This window comes from Heterocephalus glaber, unplaced genomic scaffold (assembly GCF_053883595.1).
Source record: "Heterocephalus glaber isolate CG9 unplaced genomic scaffold, H.glaber_assembly_v1.0 deba00001504, whole genome shotgun sequence".
In the NCBI taxonomy this organism is placed as follows: Eukaryota; Metazoa; Chordata; class Mammalia; order Rodentia; family Bathyergidae; genus Heterocephalus; species Heterocephalus glaber.
The window spans coordinates 26,733,303-26,755,770 of NW_028258324.1; the positions used below are offsets into that span (position 1 = coordinate 26,733,303).

General features: G+C 37.6%; 1 protein-coding gene across 7 annotated transcripts in view; it reads left to right on the forward strand.

Moving 5' to 3' along the window:
• Positions 1 to 22,468, forward strand: part of Rnf13 (ring finger protein 13) — a 151,892-nt gene that overhangs the window by 79,993 nt on the left and 49,431 nt on the right. For 3 of the 7 annotated variants that reach the window (XM_004834440.3, XM_087186333.1, XM_087186330.1), the window contains 2 exons: positions 2,645 to 2,732; positions 19,787 to 19,877. In XM_004834440.3, the coding sequence (XP_004834497.1) occupies positions 2,645 to 2,732; positions 19,787 to 19,877 (179 nt within the window). Of the gene's footprint in view, positions 1 to 2,644; positions 2,743 to 5,806; positions 5,954 to 19,786; positions 19,878 to 22,468 lie in introns of all 7 variants that reach the window. The other 4 variants (XM_021253014.2, XM_087186329.1, XM_087186332.1 and 1 more) reach the window with 2 other exon arrangements.

Genomic DNA, 22,468 nt, shown 5'->3' on the forward strand with positions numbered 1-22,468 from the left:
CTTGATTTAATTTTATTTCTTTATTTTAAAAATCAATAAAAACAACAACAAAAACCTTGCAGAAAGCCATGCTTGTTAAGTTTTGAAAACATGCTTCTATTTTTTTTTGAGTTCACACTTAAGCTTACAGAATTCCTTCCTATTTTAGTAGATTCTCAAATCTTCTATTTTAGAAATTTTGTTATTTTGTTAGCAGAGACTAGCTTTGATAGTGATATAATTTTATATTACATTTATGAAACAGTTGTGTTTTGGATATATAAAAGAAATATTTCTCCTCAGTTGCTTGGTACAGTTTTAAGAGCCCAGTGACCCAGCTTGTGGTGGAAGATGCCTGTATCCCTAGCACTCTAGGAGGCTGAGGGAGGAAGATAACAAATTTGAGCCCAGCCTGGGCAATTTAGGGACTTAGCAAGACCCAGTCTCAAAATAAAAATAAACAAAGGACTAGAGATGTTGAATGTCTTGGGTGTAATCCCAATCCCCAAAACAAAAACAAAAACCCAAACCTAATGGTCAGATTCAGTTACACATAGCATATTGTTGTAAATTCATTCACTTATATTAATCATCTGTGAGTGGGAAAACATCTTATGAAATTGGTGATTACTTTGTCTCTTCTTGCTGGAAAACTTCACAAACAACTACAGGAGATTTAAGGACCTTCTGAAGACCATATGGCATAATACAGTATACATAAATAAATGACACTATATAAGATCTTGAAAAAAAAATTTATAAATAAAGATTGATATATTCTAAGCAAGGAGCAGTTACTATGGCTAGAAACACCATGTGGAATAGGGCATGGGAGAGTTCAGGCTGTATTCATTCAGATGATGTGGAATTAGAAGGCCTGGTAGGCATTCAGAAGCCAAACCTGTTTCAAGCAGAGACCATAGTATGAGTAGATGCATGGAAGCAAGAAAGCATTTGACCAGATCGGACATCCATGAGCATGGAGAGCTCCTAAACGATAATGATAGTTTCCAGTTCCTCTGTGAGTTCTGCATTGTGCCCAACACACAATATCTTACTCATAATGCAAACTCAACAAATATTTGTAGAATTGAACTACAGTTTTAACTCTTATGGTTCCTGAGACCACTTCCCTCTGTGTCCTAACATGTTACTTTTGTGTTCTCATATATGTCCCTCTACAGTGAAAAAAAAGTTAAATGGTATACTTTCAGTAAAGATGTGCTTTAAAATAGTTAGCTTTAAAATGAAATTTAAAACTTAAGTTTTCTATTACCAGGAAATAGCTTTTAATACTAATCTCATCATATTTCTTAAGTTGTGTCTGTGACAGAATACGCTATGGAAATGTGCTTGGCTATGGAAAGGAACGTTTCTCTTCAGTTACTTGTTTAGCTTTTTGGGAATAGTTAAAAATGATCGTTAAGCTGGGCCTGGTGGCTCACCCCTGTTATCCCAGCACTCAAGAGGCTGAGGCAGCAGGATTGCTGTGAGTTCAAGGCTGCCTGGGTGACATGGTGAGTTCAGAGTAGTTCATAGTGAGTTCAGTGTATTCAGCCTGAACTGCATAGCGAGACCCTGTCTCAAAAAAAGCTAAGTGAAGTCTTTACTGCTATGGTAATATAATGAATAGGTAAGTTTATATGTAATAAATAAGAAATAAAGGCTAGAAACTATAATATTCTTTTAAAATGTATTTTTCTTAATGCCTATTAATTTTACAAAATATTGTGTGATGCTTTCATACATGCAAAATAAGTGTGGTGCTTTCATACATGCACATATTTTAATCGTATTCATCCCCTCATTCCTTTACATTCTTCTCCCACCTCCACCTTATTCCCTTCCCCATATCCAGCTATATTCTTATGGTGCAAAGGTTATTATTTTGCAGAAATAGAAAAGGTTAAAGAGCTATATAGAAGCACAGTAACAAACTTCAGGCTGGAGGTATTTTTAATTTCTTCAAAGCTTTCAAAAGGAATTTAGAGAAACCCTGCTGATCAAGCTAATAATAAATTGTTTGTATTTGACACATTTCTATGTGTTAGGAATAATTTTAAGCATTTTAAAGTATTCTTTATATGTGACTAAAACATTGTTGTCATTTCCATTTTAAATTTAGGAAACTGAAGATTAAAAATAATTTTCCTGAGTTTATTCCATTAATAAATAGCAGAGGTTGCATTTGAATCCCCAGAGTCTGATGACTCCTGAGCCTGATCACAGCAAGCCTCTATTTTTGAGCTAGACAGATTTTGTTTTGTGTTTTTGTTTTTGAGACAGGGTCTCACTATACAGTTCAGGCTGGCCTTGGACTCACTATGTAGCCCAGGCTGTTATTCCTGCCTCAGCCTCCTGAGTGCTGAGATTACAGGTGTGCAACACCACACCTGGCCTAAACAGATTTTTAATGTTTGAGCTTGTGTCCCTGTCCTTCATTGGCTTCTGATTTGACTTAACACCATGAATGAAATCAGGAATATATCTAAAGAAATCTTTGATAATGAATTGTAAACATCTGTGTGAAGAACACCTGAAAGTTACGTCTATTATGTACAAAATCTAGTTCCAGGTAAATACTATACACTCATTGATATTTATTGAGGTTGAGGGGTATTATGATGAACCACTGTCTTCTTTATAAGTATTTTCTGATTTGTAGGTTTTAAATGCACAGAGAGCCGGATACAAAGCCGCTATTGTTCACAATGTTGATTCTGACGACCTCATTAGCATGGGATCCAACGACAGTAAGTACAGGTATCACTTTTCTTCTCTCCTGTTCGTCAGATCATTTGAAACTAAAAATGAACAACAGTTTCCTTCTCTCATTGTCTGTTTAAACAGCAAAATTTCTTCTCTACCAAATACTTCCGAATTCTTAATTCTCTTGGGATGATTTTATTTAAAATATAGGCATGATTGACTGGTTCTTTTCTGAACACTTAAGGTTTTTTTTGTTTTGCCAATGTGTTTTATTTATTGATATCTTGTTAAAAAAACAAAGGAAAACCAAAGCTTTAGAAATAATCTGAGTTAAGAATGATACAGAAAAAATTTGTAATTGATTTACAGATTCACAATATTAAATTTTAGAATACACAAATATGCTAAGTAGCTACTGTGATCTCGTGGAATTTCAAAGCCATGTAACTTGTGCTGTCTCATATAAGTTGTTTATTGACATTAATGTCATTGATATTAAATTGATATGTCTATAATTTTTCCTTTGAAATGACAATATCTTTCCTTGGTCTCTACTTTTGTTTTTCTTTTAATACATATTATAGTATCACTTGCTACTAAATTCCATCAATTTATATATCCAAGGTAGTGGCTGGAACAAAGAGTAGCCATAAAACTATGAAATGATGTACACTGAAATGTATTTAGGATCCTAAATAACTATGTCCTTGATAACAGATATTTTATATTTCTTGACAAAATGTCTTCTTAGGCCTGAGGAAATTTTTAAAAATTATTTGTTCTTTTTATCCTTAAGATAATGAAGCAAAATTATATTAAATGAAATGAGTTCCTTAATTATTTCTTTATTTATTAAATTATTAGTACCTATTAATCAGCTTTTCCCAATCTCTCCTCCTCCCTACTCTCCCCAGCCTCTGCTAAAAACCATTCTATTCTCAGGGCCGGGGATTTAGCTCAGTGGTTCCGGCGCCTGCCTCGCAAGCGCAAGGTCCCGAGTTCAATCCCCGGTACCAAAAAAAATAAATAAATAAACAACACACACCATTCTATTCTCAACTTCTATGAGATTTGTCTTTTTTGTGCCTGAGTAATTTCACTTAATGTAATGATCTCCAGTTCATCTATGTTATTAGAAATTGATAGGATTTTATTTTTTATATGGCTGAATAGGATTTCATTATGTCTATGAATCACATTTTCTTTATTCATTCATCAGTTAATGGGCACTAGGTTGTTTTGATTTCTTGGCTATTATGAATAGTGCTGTAATCAATATGGAAGGGCCAATGGTTTGTCAATACATTGATTTCATTTCTTTTGGATATAACCCAGTAATGCAATTGCTAATTCTATTTTAACTTTTTGAGGAACCTCCATACTGTTTTCCATCATGGCTGTATTAATTTACATTCCCACCTACAGTATGCACTGATTCCCTTTTTTCCATACCTTCTCTAGCACTTGTCTTCTTGTCTTTTTGCTATTAGCCATTCTGACTGAGGTGAGGTGATACCTTATTGTGATTTTGATGTACATTTCCTCAATGATTAGTGATACTGAGCATTTGTAATATACCTGGTTGGCCATTTGTATGTCTTTTTTGAGAAATGTCTCTTGGATTTATTGTATATTTTTAAATCTTTTTTTTTTTTTTGCTGTTTTTGAAGTTTTTGATATATTGTCAATATCAGTACTTTGCATATCAAAGATATTGATATCCAGAAGGGCATTGATATTTAGAATGTATTTATATATGTTCACTCTGTTAGATTGTTCCTTTTGGTATGCAGAAGGTAGTGTAAATTTGATATTTTTCTTCTCTTTAAATATTATCCTTTAAAAAATTATCTTAGTTTATACGTCAGAAGTGGGGCTGATTCAGTGAGTACCTGATTATGTGGTTCAGAAGGCTTTGGAACTGGTTCACTGAAGGAGTTCAGAAAGTTTGGAGATGCTAGCTGTAGAAGCAGCCCCAGAATGCTATAAACTGAGCTTAATGAGAGACTCTGGTGAGAGCTCAGAAGATCAGAATGCTGACAGTAATGCAGCTGGCAAAGATCAGAGAAAAGACTACTTTTCTCTCATTGTTGAGACAAAATACCCAATTCCCAAAGTAGAGGGGAAGGGGTTTATTTGGCTTACAGTTCATAGAGGTTTCAGTCTATAGTAGACTGCCTCCAAGACAGGGGTGGCAAACAGACATCACAGAGGAGAAACAACATGGCATGCACAAGGTAGCAAAGGCAACAAGAGGGTTTGACAGCATCTTTCTTCCCCTTTTATCTTATTCAGACTACTGGGATTAGGGCAGTGCCAAACTAATCACTCATCACGTGTAATGGTTTAGTAATCAGACATCCTTAACCCCAGCATCACATATTCCAGATTCAACTACTTCTGAAAAAGAAAGTCCCATCTCATTTGCGTGAGGTTTTGCGGGGACATCTAAACACAAACCATAACAATCAGTAACAAGGATCCCAATTGACAATTGAACTCTAGACTATGTTTGTTATAAATTTGTTGGCATTTTGCTCATGTTCTGAAATTTTTTGGGAAAATGAGGTTAAGAATGGTAGACTAATTAATCTGGCAGAGGAAATTTCAAGACAGCCTAATGTTGAGGCTGTGGCATGGGTACTGTTGGGGCTTTTAGAGAGCTCTATGTTGAAAAATCCTTAAGAGAAAATGGCACAGATGAATGATTTAAAAAGTTTTAAATTTGGCTAGAAAGTTAGAGCCTGCAAAGTTGGAGCAGAGGAGAGCCTGATTGCTGAAAAGAGTAGCATTAAAAAGAAACCAAGTACTTTGGATTGGGACAATAGGAAAAATGGCTTAAGGGCATGGGCAGCAAGAATGCATCTATCAAGATTTAGCTTTTAGAAGAGAGAGCCCCAGGGCATAGTGGTTGAGAAAGGTGACCTAGGAAATTGGCTTCCTGGGATTCTGTTCACAGTGGCCAGCCATCCAGGAACTCAGAGGCCCCTGTAGCCATAATGCAATAGGGCCTGTCAACTGCTGGAATCATCAGGAAACCTTGGTGCCATACGTATGGTACTGCTTTTATAGAAATACAGTATGCAAGAGCTGTACAATCATGGAGGCTTCTTCCTAGATTTCAGAAGAAGGCCTATGAGGCCAGGCAGTGTGCTCCTGGAGAGTGAAGTGCATGAAGCTGTGAGAGTGAAGCCAAAAGTACGGAGGAGACCTCAAGAAGTTGTGGAAGCCAGGAACATGGAACATCTGAAGGAAGTCACAAGGAGTAAGCAAAGCTAGCCAAAGGGAGAGGCCAGGAGGGCTACATCCAGCAGCAATGCAATAGGGGCAGGGCTTCCCAAGCCCTTTAGAGCTCATATTGATAGGGAAAAGCTTTAGATAACTTAGTAGATTGAATATTAAGTTAGTTGTAGAAGCAAAATAAGTAATGTATTCCTTTAAGATTTGCTTTTCCCCTAACTCTTGTTGTTTAAGGTGATGGTTATCTGACTCTTTAACCTGTAACTTCATTATAGATAACATTTTAACCTAGAGAAACAAAGTTGCAATGCCTGGGTAAATTTACAGTGTAAATGTTTTAACTGTCATGTGTTTGTGACTATAATCATTAACAGGAACTACTTGTAAATAGGAACTGGAATTATATTTACTCATCAAAGACCACCAGGAATGAGATCATGGGTAAAAAGGATATAAAAAGGAGAAACTGAACAAAGAGGGGTGTAGACACTGACCAGACCAGTTTCTGGCAGTCCTGCCTGCTTGCAAGTAGAACTTTTATTATTTTACGTGACTTCTGTGTCTCTGTATATTTCTTTCTGTGATTTTCTGGAACATTTGGTTCCCTAACCAAGAATCGGGAATGAAATAGTCCTTTTGGGCATCGCCCCAAGCCCCCCTGGAGGGAGCGACTCTCTGTCTCCTTGAGAGGAAAGGCGCACCCCTGGGACCAATTTCCCAGGCTCCCCAACAGGACACGGAGACCCGCTCCCCAGTTGTGGATCACCTGAACCTGAGATGGAGGACAACAGAAGGAGGGCTGATGCTGTTGGTGTCTCATCTGTCTCTTTCCTTTGCTGGGTGAGAAACCCCAGGAAACCCCCTAGTCATTAACTTTCGGTTTAACTTTGGGCAAATACAGTGCAGGGGCCTGATCACCCCTTGTGCTTTGCCATTTGGGGAGGTAGCTCCTCCCATTTGTTTTGGCTCACGTTGTGAATTTTGGGCAAATACAGCACAGGGCTCTAATCACGCCTTGTGCTCTGCCATTTGGAAAGGTAGCTCCTTCCATTTGTTTTGGTTCACTTTGTGAACTTTGGGCAAAAATAGTTCAGGGGCCCAATCACTCCTTGTGCTTTGCCATTTGGGGAAGTAGCTCCTTTCATTTGTTTTGGTTACAGTTAGGGGGTCACCGGGAGGGAATGTAATAGCCTCTGAGTGAATGTGTGAGTGAAAGAGTTATGGTAGGAGAGTGGAACGAGCTGCGAAACCTTATAGGCAGACTCATCTGTGGCACCAAGACAGAGAGAGGAAGCATTTACGCTTAAAGAGTCCTCCCTGAGTTGCGGAGCCTGAGTGTGGTCTGTCCTGCGATTCTGTGGTTGTGTTTAACAAAGGCACAACGGTGAGCTTACACAACACCCCACCTTAGCCTGAATGGACCTTAAAGTGGCTGAGAGGCTTGTAGCCAGGCAGGTGAGCGAGTGATCACTTCTCATAAGTGGTTCCCACCTTTGTTTGTCTTGCATCTCTGTACAAGGATATCCATACACACACCAACACTCTGATTGGCCAATCCTGGGGACAGAAACATCTCATCCTACTGTTTTGGAATGCATGCTTAAGAATTTTAAGAAAGATCTTACTGGAAATTATGGTATTAAGGTGAAACTCACAAAACTTAGAACCTTTTGTGAGTTAGAATGGCCCCTGTTTTGCTCAGCTTGACCAACTGAGAGATCCCTAGATGAGGGTCTTGTCTGGTCCGTCTGGCTAACAGTCACCGCCCCTGGACGGGAACATCCAGATCAATTTCCCTATATTGATTTATGGCTCAAATTGTGCCACAGAAAGCCTCCTTGGCTTCATATGTGCTCCCTGGAAGCAAAAAGCAATATCCTGGTCCTCCGTCAGAAAGGGGATGATGCTAGAAAGAAACCAGTCCTTTCAGTCCTGGACCGAGAGAATTTAGACTTTCCCCCTCCTTTTGAGTTGCTAAATTCACAGGTGCAGAGGAGGTGGGGACAAAAGCATGAGAATTGCTTGGCTTTAGAGCACCAGAGGGTGCATGCTGTGGTCAGACTCAGGATTAAATGGGGCTTACACTCAAATTGGAAAAACTAGAAAGAGAAAATAAGTAATGGATTGAAAACAGATAAGAAAGCTCTGAAGATCATAAAACAAAGCTAGAGAAAGTATAACTGTGCTTTACTAGACATAAAGAAATTTTACAAGAGAAATCAAGCAACAAATTTTGCTAGTTGATAAATGTATCTGTGTTTCAGTTTGAGTTGATGTTTAATTGGTGTGCTTAAAATATTTCTTGTACATTGCAAATTCTTCAATTGTAATTATAGGGTTAACTTGCTCTTTTCTGTACTTTGTTGATAAAAAGTGAAGGTTACTGCTTAGCCAACCAAATTTAAAGTGTAACAATCTGAGAACAGAAAAAAGGGACACTTTAAAATTTTAACAGCTAAAGACAAGTTTGCGATAAAAGGTCTATAGTAAGTGAGATAAAAAATATATACATTAAAAAGCTATAAGTAAAAGAGATACAATTTTGATATAAAAAATTTTGTGTTTGTCTTATTAGAAAGATAAAAAGAGATATATAAGACCAGAAGGCCTAGGTATGTCAAAAAGATGTGCAAAAGTGATTTATCAAGAAAATATGTATGTTTGCTTGTTGGTTTCAAGTTTGTTATGAAAAGTTTAAATATGTTTACATTGGTTGTTGTCAAAGGGTTAAATTCTAAATACGTTACTATAATATGTATACATTGGTTGTCTTCAAAGGGTTTAAGAGCCAACAGGTTATAAAAGACCTCCTCTTTTATAGTGAGTTAAAAGACTGTTGGGAAGGGCCAAGGCCCTCCTTGAGTTCCTGCAAGACATGGGGTATAAAGTCTCATGAAAAAAGCACAAATTTGTCAGACCAAAGTGCAGTGTTTGAGATTTGACTTAAAAAAAGGACAAAGGAAGCTAGGTCATTTATTCTCTGCCAAGACCCCTCCAAAATGCTTCAGTTATTTGATTCCATCTTTGCTACCCATCGTTCTAATTGGGAGAACTGTAAAGAACTTTGTAAAACTTTGTTAACCTCTGAAGAAATGCAGAGAATTTTAGGAGAAATTAAAAAGATCAATGCTCTTAAAATGCTGGCAGGCACACAAAATCCAGACGCTTGGCATGAACAGCAATTTCCAGTGAATGAGAAGCCCAATTGAAACCCCAACACCCCAGGAGGCCAGGACAGCTTAAGCAATTATCAGACGATGGCCCTCCTGGCAGGGATACGAGCTGCGAATAAAAACCCTACAAACATGATTAAAGTGCTAGAAACACAGCAGGAGCCCAATGAGAGCCCTGAGAGATTTTATGAGTGGCTCTGTGAAGTTTACAGAATGTACACACCTTTGATCCTGGTGCTCCTGATAACCATCCGTTAATCAATACAACTTTTGTGACCCAGTCAGCTCCAGATATTAGAAGGAAAATTCAAAAAGCAAGAAACTTGGGAGGGTTTGAATATAACACAATTGCTGCAATTGGCTAGGAAAGTGTATGTGAACAGAGAGTCAGTGTGAGAGAAGGAACCAGTTAAAAGGGAAGATGAATGAGATAAGAGGCAGGCCAAATACATAGGAGCCAAGATAGAGAAAGAAGAAGAAAGACAGGGAATGAAATCAGAAGAAAAGCAAAAGAAAGGCTTTAAACGTAAGGACTTAGATTTTGACCAATGTACATATTGCAGAGAGAAAGGACATTATAAGAACAAGTGCCCAAAGCTCAAAGAAAAGAAAAAGCAGGAATTAAAGGAAAGAAAAGATACTGGCACACTGTTACCTGTGATAAAAGACAGTGACTGACACAGACCGTGCTTAATGCAGTTAGGCCCCCATGAGCCCATGGTCAATATAATGATTGGGCGCCAAAATATGTCCTTTATGGTAGACAGTGGAACAGAGCTCTGTGATTTACTGTTATGCAGCCCGACCCAAAAACAGTGCTGGGAAGGCACAAAAGGATTGTTGTTACACTTACAGGAAACTGGATATAAAGTATGGAAGAAAGCCCAGATTTGCATACAACATGTTAAATGTGTAAGTTTTCAAATAACGCAGGGCATGCGTTATCTAGGAAATAGAAGAAAACAGGCTATTAGTGCCATTCCTGAACTCCAAATAAAGAAACAACTGAGGGAGTTTCTTGGGGCAACAGGCTTCTTTAGAATTTGGATTCCTGGTTTTGCAGAGATCACTAAACCTCTTTATGAAGCCCTAAAGGGAAAAGAAGAAAATCATTTACTTTGGGCTATAGAACAAAAAGATTTTAAGTAACTAAAACTGACCTTAGGAGCCACCCCTGCTTTAGGCATACCACATGTAAAGCAGCCTTTGGTTCTATATATGACTGAAAAGAACCATGTGGCCCTTGAAGTATTAACCCAAGAAGGAGGCCCATGGAACCAACCAGTGGCATACTTGTCTAAGAATTTAGATCCAGTAGCAAAAGTGTGGCCTCCTTGCCTTCAGGCCTTAGTGGCCTCAGTTTTATTAATCCAACAAGCAGACAAGCTAACTCTAGGTCAGGAACTGACTGGGCAGGTTCCACACACAGTCTTGGAACTGTTGAACACAAGAGGGCATCAGTGGCTCTCAAATAATAGAGTTACCCAGTACCAAGCCCTTCTCTTTGAGAACCTCCGTTTATTGTTTATTCCTATAAAAGCTTTAAATCCTGCTACCTTCTTGCCCATGCAGACAGGCCCTCCTGATCATAACTGCTTGAGTGTCACAGATGAGCTCTTTTTCAGTCGCCCTGACCTAAAAATGACACCCTTGTCCAATGCTGACCTCGTTCTGTTCATGGATGGGAGCAGCTTCGTGGAAGATGGGGTTCATCATGCTGGATATGTGATAACCATGAAGGATGAGGTGATCCTAGCTGGTGCTTCTTCCTATTGGCTCGGTCAGCACAACGTCCTGAGCTCTGGGGACTCATACAGGCACTCTGATGGGCAAAGGATAAGAAGGTAAATATATACACAGATTCTCGCTATGCATTTGCTACATTGCACATCCATGGCATGATTTATCAAGAACAAGGTCTCACAGCAGAAGGGAAACAAATCAAGAATAAACAGGAAATTGTACAGTTGCTAGAGACAGTGTGGGAACCTAGCAAAGTCGCAGTAATACATTGTTCAGGACATCAAAAAGGCAAAGATTTCATTGCACAAGGTAATAATGAAGCAGACATGGAAGCCAGGAAAGACAATGCACTCAAAGCGCTGCTCCCACCATTCTGGAGGCTGGTGATGTAGTGCACGGCTGAAGAATGGGAGCACCGACAAAGATAATATGAACTATTGTGCTATGCCAGATCACCACTCCTCTAAGTTTCTTTGTTTTCAAACTGCGGGTATTTAAGCCTAGTGATGAAAAATTTGATGAGCAATATGTGACTTTTAAAACAGTAAAATGGGAACTGGAAGGCTATTCATTTACAATGTTCTTTGATGCCTGCCCAAAAGAACATTATGGGGGACCTGGGGTAGCTTCTGACTGTGAGGGCTATTCTAATGAGAAATTATATTGCAAAGAGAAAACAAAAATTTGGATCAATGGCTCCCATGTAGGATGAGCCACTGGCAATTGTGACAGTTGTGAACAAGGTCAATGTAATCCTATATCTGTGTATATGCCAGCCCCATGGGACTCTATGTGGCTACAAGGAGTAATGTATCAAATTTATATAGGAGATAAATCCACCGCTAGGCATGGACCCCAAAGGACAAAATGGTGGACATTACAAATTAAAAATATATGGAAAATTGTTCCTCCTGAAATAGAAAAAGCCCCTGCTCTCCAAGAAATTCAAACTATATTACAAAAAGGAACCCAGTAGTGATGCCCATCCTAGCTGGTCTTGCAATTGCAGGAAGTGTCACTCTAGGAGCAACTGCCATTGGCCTAGGACAAAAACAATATATTTCATTGGGATAAGAAATTAGAAAAGATCTTGAGGAAATTCGAGATGCACTTTAGAAACCCAACTAGATTCACTGGCCAATGTCATATTACAGAATAGGCGAGCTCTCGATTTGCTCACAGCCCAGAAAGGAGGGACTTGCTTATTTCTTGTTGAAGAGTGTTGTTATTATGCTAATAAACCTGGTGGGTAAAAGAATCACTAGACAGACCAAAAGATCGGATCAAGGCTCTTGATAATGAATTTGGTACAGAAGAGCTGTCCTATGGAATTAATTTTACTTGGGCAGGATGGAAAATTTGGATAGGACCTCTTCTGAGTCCCCTTCTTATTATAATATTAATATTAATATTTGGTCCTTGTGTCATCCAGTGGATTTCAAAATTTATACAGTAGTGCATTGCTGCAGCTCAACACTACCAAATGCTAGTGTTAAGAAATGTAGATAAACTGGATAGAACTTATAATGGATAGAAGAATTATCCCGAAGTAAACAGAGGGAGGAATGATAGGGAAAAGCTTTAGATAACTTAGTAGATTGAATATTAAGTTAGTTGTAGAAGCAAAATAAGTAATGTATTCCTTTAAGATTTGCTTTTCCCCTAACTCTTATTGTTTAAGGTGATGGTTATCTGACTCTTTAACTTGTAACTTCATTATGGCTAACATTTCAACCTAGAGAAACAGACTTGCAATGCCTGGGTAAATTTACAGTGTAGATGTTTTAACTGTCATATGCTTATGTGTGTTTGTGACTATAATCATTAACAGGATCTACTTGTAAATAGGAGCTGGAATTGTATTTACTCACCAGGAATGAGATAATGGATATAAAGGATATAAAAAGGAGAAACTGAACAAAGAGGGGCGTGGACACTGACCAGACCGGTTTCTGGCAGTCCTGCCTGCTTGCAAGTAGAACTTTTATTATTTTACCCGAATTCTGTGTCTCTGTGTATTTCTTTCTGTGATTTTCCAGAACAATGTTTCACACCAGCTTGCCTCAGGTGCTGGGTATGGAATTACAAGATTTAATGTTTGCCCTGTTGGTTTTTGGTCTTGATTTGGTCTGATTTCTTTTTTTTTTTTTTGGTACTGGGGATCAAACTCGGGACCTTCCTGTGAGGCAGGAGGCGGCACCACTGAGCTAAATCCCTGGCCCTGGTCTGATTTCTTTCTACCCTAGGTTCCTCCCTTTTGAATGGGGATATTTATTTGGTGCCATTATATGTTGGAAGTGTTTAACTTTCTTTTGAGTTTTACAGGGGCTCACAGCTAAGAGTTTGCCTTTGCATCTCAGAGGAGACTTTGGACTGGACTTCTTAGCAGTGCTGGCACTATTAAAACTCTGGCAACTCTTAGAGATAGACTAAATACATTTTATATAAAGGGATATGCGTGAATCTTTTGGGAGCCAGAGGTGGAATGTTATGGTTTATTTGTAGATGTCCCCAAGAGCGTCATGTGTTCATAGGCATGGCTTTTAAAAGGTGATTGAATTATAGGGGCTTGATAGCTAGTTGCTCTTAGGAGGTGGGGCCTGGTTGGTAGAAGCGGGTCACTTCTTTTGACTCTGCTTCCTGTCTGCCATGCCATAAGCAGCTTTCCTCTGCTCATGCCATCATCCTGCCTTGAGCCAGCTGACCATGCACTGTAAACATGAGCCAAAATAAACCTCTGCTTCCTTAAGTTCAGGTGTTGTTTCTCAGTGATAAGAGAAGTGAGTAAGACAACATGCTAGGCCAATAACTTTTGTCATCTCTATACACTACAGCTAAATGGAAAACACACATACTCTGGCCTGAATTCTAATTCAACTTCCACTTAAATTAGCTATGTAAGTTTAAGTGTTACTTACTCTTCATGTGTTTTGCTGAAGGCCTGAGCCCAGGGTTTAGTAAACCCTCAAGACCTTCTCAAAGGCTAAGTAGGTGTTGGGTTGACCAAATTGATAATCACTTACATACTGTTATTATTTTGACATATTTTCAATGGAACTTTTTTAAAGGTGAAAATGTCACTTCCTTTTAGCACATACTTTGTGGTACCAGAAAAACTTTTTGTGATAATCATGTCAGCTCCTAAGGAGAATGTACTAAATATTAAAAGTAGCACATAACCTTATAATTGTGCTGTTGCCATGGAAATGTTCCAACTAAGTTGTTGTATTTCAAAAATTACTGAGAATTTTGGCTCTTGACTTTTAGTCCTTGGATTACTTTCTGTGATATTTTGCTTTGTCCTGGTGTATGTATGTAGTTAAATATTTCATATATCCAAAGCCAAATACTGTGAAGATCTTTACCATTTTAATTTTTGCTGTTACTTAGTAGGGGAAAGGGTTGCATAAATTCACTAGAAGGGAGTTTATCTATTCCTCTTTTCAGGACTTAGTTCCTCCCTATAAAGGAGTGATGGTGAATCTTTTAGAGATCGAGTACCAAACTGTAACCTAAAACTCACTTATTTATCACTAAGTGCTAACACTCCAGTTAAGCTGAATACCAATTAAATCTCATACATTAACATCTTTAGGGGGCTGGGGATTTAGCTCAGTGGTTCCAGCACCTGCCTCGCAAGCACAAGGTCCCAAGTTGGATCCCTGGTACCAAAAAACAAAAACAAAAACGAACAAAAAACATATTTTGTTTTAAAAGAAAAACACAATAACACACATGCCATAGGTTTGCCACCACTGCTATAAGGAATATCATTGTTTTCCTGAGTGGAGATTCTATGTCTAGAAACAAAAGGAATTTTTAAAAACCCCTTGCTGCCAACAGTTCACACAATAAATGTGCCCATTTTTATTTCAGTTTGGGCACAGAATAGGTTATTTCTATGAGCCATTAACATTATTTTAAGGAGGCAAGAGAATATAGTAGGTAAAACACTAATTTCAGAACCGGGTAATGTAGTTTTATTCCAGATTAGTGAACTAGGCCCAGTCCTTGAGAAGGTTTATTAAGCTTCCTAAATCCATTATTTTCATCTCTAAATATGGGAGTCATTTAATTTTTTTTGGTACTGGGGATCGAACTCGGGTCCTTGTGCTTGTGAGACAGGCGCCAGAACCACTGAGCTAAATCCCCGGCCCCCAGAGTCATTTAATTTTTTATCAGGGCTGACAAGGGTATAAATAGCAAATAAGAGAATTTGGGTGAGAAAACCCATGGCCCAGTAGGAGGATCCTAGCTATGGAGCCAGATGATGCGAGTTTGATTCCTGGCAGGGCAGATCCTTAACTGTATAACCAAAACAGGTTATCAGTATCTTGGGATTTGTTTCTCCTCTTTCCCCCTTGCTTTCTTCTCTTAGCAAATAGCTTTTGATAGCCTATTCTGTATTAACAATGTGTAGGTACTGTAACTCTACCAAAGAAGGATATAGTCATAGGCTTTGCCTTCATATTTTTCATTAAGGGAATAGAACACAACAGTTAAGAGAGTTCTTTCTAGAAGCTGCTTACTATGGTTTGAGTCTCAGCTCCATCACCTAGTAGCCATGTGATCTGGTAGCTGGGTGTACATTGCTTAACACCTCTGGGGCTCCATTTTCTCATTTGTGAAATGCACATAATAATAGTACTTACCTTACTGGGTTCCTGTGAGGTTTGAATGATTTAAGACCTGTGAACATTTTAACTGCCTAGTTCTTAGTGATCATTTAAAAGTGGTTCTGTAGCTGGATGTGGTGGGGCATGCCTGTAATCTCAGCACTTTGGAGGCTGAGGCAGGAGGATCCTTTGAGTTTGAGGCCAGTCTGGGCTACATAGTGAGTTCAGGGCCAGCTTGAATTGTGACCCTGTCTCAAAAAACAAAAACAAAAAAAAGTATTTCAGCTGTTATTATTTTTTATCATTATTATTATTGTTACATTCTAGAGTGGGAGAGAAGAAATGAACACATAGTCAAATAATTGCACTACTACGTGAAGTAGTAATGAGTGCTATGAAGAAAAATATTTGAGGCTAAGGGACTATACAGTGACAGGAATGTGGGACATGTGGCTATTTTAGATAGGGTGGTCAGAAATGGCTTTCTGTAAGGCACTGAGATTTGAGCGTAGGTTCAAAGTGAGAGACTGTGTCATAATGATTTCTGGAGTGTTCAAGGAGAGGCAACTGCATGTGGAAAGGTTTTAAGATAAAGCAAACATGATGGTTACCAAGGCATGGCAGAAAGCCAGAACCTGGAGTAGAATGAGCAAGGGAGAGAGAGTGGCAAGGGATGACGTTGGAGAAGGAGCCAGGTGTCAGATCATGTTGTGCCTTGTAGGACATGATAAGGACTTTGGAATTTATTCTAAATATTTTTTAAACAGTGGTGTAAGGGATTGCTTTGGCAGCTCTTTGGAGTAGATTGAATGTGAAACATGGGCAAGAGAACAGCAGACTGTTAAGAAAGTTGCTGCAGTACCTGGCAAGAGTGGTTGATGTCTTGGAGTCTCAGCGGTAAAAGTGATAAATGGTAGGATTCTAGATATATTTTGTAGTAGACAGAATTTAATATAGGAGGTGAAGGAAAGGGAGAAGTCAGGAACGATTTCAGGTTGCTTATCATGAGAAACCAGGTCAGAGATGAGGAAGAGTAGAGTTGGTTTAGGGAAAAAAGATATTTAGAGTTTTGTTTAACAAACAGTAAGTTTGAAGCACTGTTAATCAAATTGAGATATTGAACAAGCAGCTGGACATTTGGATCTGGAGAAATTTGAGCTGGCCATTGAAATTATCATTTATCTGTAATATGATAGTACTGTTTGGTAGTATATGTTTCACAGAATTGTTTTATCAGAATTAAAATTTAGTGTTTATAAAAGTTTTTTGTGAATTAGAACATCTTCATTTTTTATTAGTGTATGGTTATAATACATGTTTACAATCCTTGTGGAGAATTGGTACATGTACATCTCAGTTCCTTTTTCAGCCCCTTTCTCTTCCCTTCTTACTCATCCTCCATTCATCTCTTGATTCCCTTTCCTTTTTTTGTACTTGTTTGCAGTACACGATATTTGCATTCCTTGTGTGGAGTTGGTATATGTACATAATACATCTTAACTCCTTTTTTCAGCCCCTTTCCCTCCTTCTATCTATCTCTCTTTTTTTTTCGTACTGGGGATCGAACTCAGGACTGTGCTAAATCCCCAGGCCCCTACCTCTATCTCTTGATCCCCTTCCCCTTTGAGAAAAATCTACTTCCATACTTCCTACTATCTGTCTTTATTTTGCTCTTTATTTATACTTTGGGCTTCTCATATAAGACAAATGATGCAATATTTATGTTGTGTGTCTGATTTATTTCACTTAACATTATTGTCCAAGGTGCATCCATTTTTCCACAAATGACTCAAGTTTATCATTCTTTATGGCAGAGCAGTACTCCATGGTGTAGAGTTAAAGACATCATTCTATAAGGATACATGCATCCCTATGTCTATAGCAGCACAATTCATAATAGCTAATTCTTAGAGGTGGAGGTAGCCTGTATGTCCATCAATAGATTAATGGACAAAGAACATCTTTTTTTGTGGGGAGAATCAAACTCAGGACCTTGCACTTGCGAAGCAGGGATGGCACCACTGAGCTAAATCACCCAGCCCTGAACATCTTTTGTTTTTAGTACATAAATAATGTTGCAGTTTCCAAGGTGGCTGTTCATATTTGCACATATATAGTGTTTTCCCCTTTCCATTTTAATCTTTTTACTAGCATGAGGAGTTTTCTACATCTCTTTAGCTATCATAATTTGAAAGAGGTTATGTTATTTCCAAAAATTATAAGCCAATAGTAATAAGCCAAAAGTTTCTCCTTGAATTTATCAGAGTGTCTTGAAAGAAGAAAGTATCTTACAAAGAGTATGTAATTTCAAGTTTTATTGTCAAAGTAAAACTTATATATTATAAAGAAAAATCTTTCAACAAGATAAAAATATCTCCCTAGAATATAAATAGTCCTATAACAATACCTCAGTTGCTACTACAGATGATGGTTTTTATTGACATGACAGGATATCTGAAGTGTATCCTGAGTGGGAAAAATTTTTTTGTTTTTCTATTATTATATCATTGATCCAAAAATAAAATGTTTACTGATCCCATTGACATAAAAAGTGATTAAGTATTCCTTGACTAGCCATTTTTGTTCCTGCCCTCCTGGGGTGTGTGTGTGTGTGTGTGTGTGTGTGTGTGTGTGTGTGTGTGTGTGTGTCTGTCTGTCTGTCTGGTGAGGGGAGGGCCTTATGTTTGTGAGAATGAATATTTAGATTTGTGTAAAAAAAAAAGGTGAATGAAAAAAAATTTACTGTAATATATACCAAGGATATCAGGATTTAAAACTTGTCTTTTTAAAGACTAACAAAACAAAACAGATCAGTGGTTTAGGGAAAAAGATCAGTGGTTGATGAGGTTAGCAGGAGGAGTTGACTGTAAAAGGAAATGAGGTTTTAGGGGATGCTGTACTAACCTACATTCCCAGCAACAGTGTATTAAGTGTTCCTTTTCCAACAAATCCTTACCAGCAATTGTTGTTTTTATATTCTTGGTAATAATAGCCATTCTCACTGGGTGAGATGGAATTTCAATATAGTTTTGATTTCCATTTCTCTGATGGCTAAAGAAAATTGAATATTTTTCATATACTTACTAGTTATTTGTGTTTCTTCTCTTGAGAAGTATCTGTTCAGTTCATGTATTAATTGATTATAGATTATATGATGAGTTTTTTTGTTTTGAGTTCTTTATATACAACATTCTAGATAACCCTCTGTCAGAAGAGCATCTGGCAAAGATTCTCTCTCATTTTGTAGCCTGTCCCTTAAGAAGCAGAAGGTTTTTAATGTATTCTCTTATGCAGAATAAAAAAACCCCAGAGAAATGAAAGTAGAAGAGTGACTATTAGAGAAGAGAAAGGGAACAAGGGAGAGGGAGGAGGGAAGGTCAAGGGGAGGTGGAGTGTTGGGAATTATTAAAATATGTTACATGCATGTACAAATCTGCCAAAATGAAACCCATTAATTTGTAAAAGTAATATGCACTAATTAAATTTTTTTAAAAAGAATTTACATTGAAGGAAAAAATGTAGAATAAATTAGTTGTGCACTAGCAGTTGGTTAAGTAATGAACTATGAAGTCATACATTTGAAAGAAAAAAACCCTGTTTTTATTTCTGTTCCTGAATAATACTGAGTAATGGGTAATTTTTACAAAATTCTTTTTTGGCGGCCTTTGATTTGGGTTTTAATTATGGGAATAAGAGTTGAATTTCTTGAGATTACAGTCAAAACAGAAAGTTCTACCATGAACTCCTAGTCTAGGGGGAAGTAGAAGTTTACACAGCTATGTTATCTCTTGCCTTTTAACAACTCCTGTTAGCCTTTCTCTTTGGGAAGCCAGAGAGGTGTGGTGTTATTTTTTAGACTGGTATAAACTGGTCTTACGTTCTTGGCTTATATTTCTCCTGGAAATGGGTATGTAAAAGAAGCTTTTTTTCTTTTTTATTTAGGAATTATGTGTGGGAAGAAAATCTAAAATTTCTTCCTCAGCTTCCTTTTCTAACAGTTATATCTATAGAGGAATAAATCAAATGGAAACATTAAATATAATTATGTCTCAATCTTTTAGGACTATTGAGGAAATGGAGTGAGATAATGTATACATGTAAAATATTACCTTTTAAAAATCATAAACGTTAAAGAAAAATCATAAGTGTTATATTTCCAAACTATTTTGATTAATATAAATCTGTAATCTAAAAAAATAAACTAGTAGACAATGAATGCCAATTGTAATTGTTTCCAGTTGCATTTGCTGTTATTATGAAGAAAGATAAGTTGATTGTACATTAAGAATTGGGTTTTACAAATAATTTTATTATTCTTTTATATAGTTGATGTGTTAAAGAAAATTGACATTCCATCTGTCTTTATTGGTGAATCATCAGCTAATTCCCTGAAAGATGAATTCACATATGAAAAAGGGTAAGTAATGAATATCAAAAATCATCATGTAATTTAAAATTTATTATATTTGGGTATATTTGGTATGTTAGTTGTAATCAAGATTATGTTTTAGAATGAACTATTGTTCTAAATTATCTCTTTAAGTCATTATGATTTTAAGAGTTACTAAATTATATGGTTTCTTCTATGTATGATTATCTAAAATATATTCATGCTGGAAAGAGTTGCTAATGTTGGCTCCAGTGTTGTTAAAAAAGACAAAACTTCCCATTTTATAATTTAAGAACAATGAAATTTATATTTTGTTTTTATTGTATTTACAAGAAATTTATTTTATAAACACAGAATCCAAAATGCAATTTAAGTAACTTTTACAATGACAAAAAGTCAGTTTTTGGTACAGGGCATACCTGAGGCCCTGATTCAGTCCCTAATTGATTGGCAAAACCAATCAATTTTAAATTTTATTTGCATTAAGAACTTCTGTATGACACTTCCCTATGCCTAATCTCATTAAAGACATAAAAAATAGACTAAAATTAAGGCACAGCTTTCTCATCAGCAATGCAGCGAACATTTCAGAGCTTCTTCCATGAAACAGATTCACAAAACATAGGAATAATAACAAAATTAAAATAGAAGCAGCTAATATTTGTTAAGCATTTAGCAAAAAGAGAGCAAAATTTTTTTTGTTTTTGGTATCAGGGATCAAACTTGGGACCTTGCGCTTGCGAGGCAGGCAGCGGAACCACTGAGCTAAATCCCCAGTCCGAGAGCAAGACTTTTGTATTTGTTATCTGTTTAATTCTTATAACCCTCTAGAGGTTATTACTGTTATCATTTATTATCTACATTTACCAAAAGAAGAAACTGGCATTATTAATCCAATTCTAATTATTTAGTGAGGGCAGAGGCCATGAATATTTGAGTTTAAAAATGCATAAAGAGGCAAAAATTTTTTACTTATTTTTATCTTTCTCCTCATACAGTATTGATAATTTAAAATAACTTTTCACATACTATATGCTCAGACCATCTTTATTAAGTTAGGGAATATAATTTTGGATGTTGTATTAAAAACCAGTTATACAAGATAGTATTTTGTCAACTGCGTTTGCATACTTAGTAGATAGGAAAACTAATCCTTGATTTTATCTCAATATTGTTCTTTTATTAGAAAAAAATCTATATTTTATAAAGAATCTTTTTGATTTTAACTGTAAAATCATACCTTTTTACATTAAAAAGTAATACATGCTGGTAAAATATCTAAAACTTCAGAAATAGAAAACATTTGAAGTGAAAGTCCCAGTGATTCCATTCTCCAGTGCAGCTATTGTAAGTCTTTAGTTTTCCCATGTTTGATTACTCACATTAATTAACAGTGATTGTACACAAAATGGAATGATATAATATATATTATTTTGTAAGTTGGTTTATTTACTTTATATGGCTCTTTCCACATTAGTACAGGTTCACAAAATCTTCTATCCCATTTTGGGGATACATATATTAAAGAACTGGAAAAATGACACTTTTGGGATTTCATTTTTCTGACACCAGTCTCAATGTTTTTTTAAGATACGATCACCAGAAATTGTCCTTTTTCTTTTGTAAGTTGAATTATATCAAGATGGCTCAGGGTGCTGGATGAGGTACCTGCTCAAAACTCTGCAACCAGCGCCTCTGACGAACTTGCTTCTTCCCTGTAGAATTAGTGATGACCTGGCCACTCCCTATTGTAAGGCTCCACAGATTTGTGCAGTGACTTCTACGAAGAAACCATCCCTTTTGGTGTCTTTTGGTGGAAGCTGCTACTTGCCCTGTGGGGGTGTTTGTTGTAGCACACAGAGATTTGGGGTGTCGGGGGCCCTTGCTTAATGATGCTGACCACTGCCGTGAGTGCATTAAGAATAGGATTACCAAGGCCCACCAGCCCACGGCTCGGCGGAACGGAGCTGGGCGGGGCCGAGAGGGGCCGAGCGGTTGCAGGCTGACTGGGACCTGCTTGCTCCAGCTTGTTGCACCAGCTTGCCACCCGGACAGGGTGAGGAGGACCCCCCCCCGCCCTCGGGCAGGCCCACCAGCTGACGGCCGCACGGGCGCCTCCAACAACGCCCCCCGACCCCCGACCCTGGCCTCTGGCCTTTTAGCTGTGCAGCTACTTGGTTACACACTGCAGAGGCACAGGGGGACATAAAAGCCATTGTCCTAAGCGGCAGAAGTGAACAACAGAGAGAGCACCCATCTCAGGCTCCCTAATGATAACAAGCCCACTGGAAAAGTAAAGGGAATCTCTGCAATAAACGCACACCTGTGATTGGTAAGTTGGAGGGATCACCAGCTCCCATTGGAAACTGGACTTTCTTCAGGGAAAAGCAGCTGAAACCTGTAGTAGAAACTTACAGAGTGCAACCCTGCAGGAGGACAGGGAGCTCAACTTGGAACTTGCAACCAGAAATCTGCCTGAATCTCATGGGTCTGGGACTAGCTTACTGAGACTCATTGGCTTTTAACTGCACACTGCTGCCCATGTTGTCTATTGTAACAGCAGAGACATACCCTGAAGGAGGCCCTTTATTTTTTAAAGGTGATAGATTAATAACTAC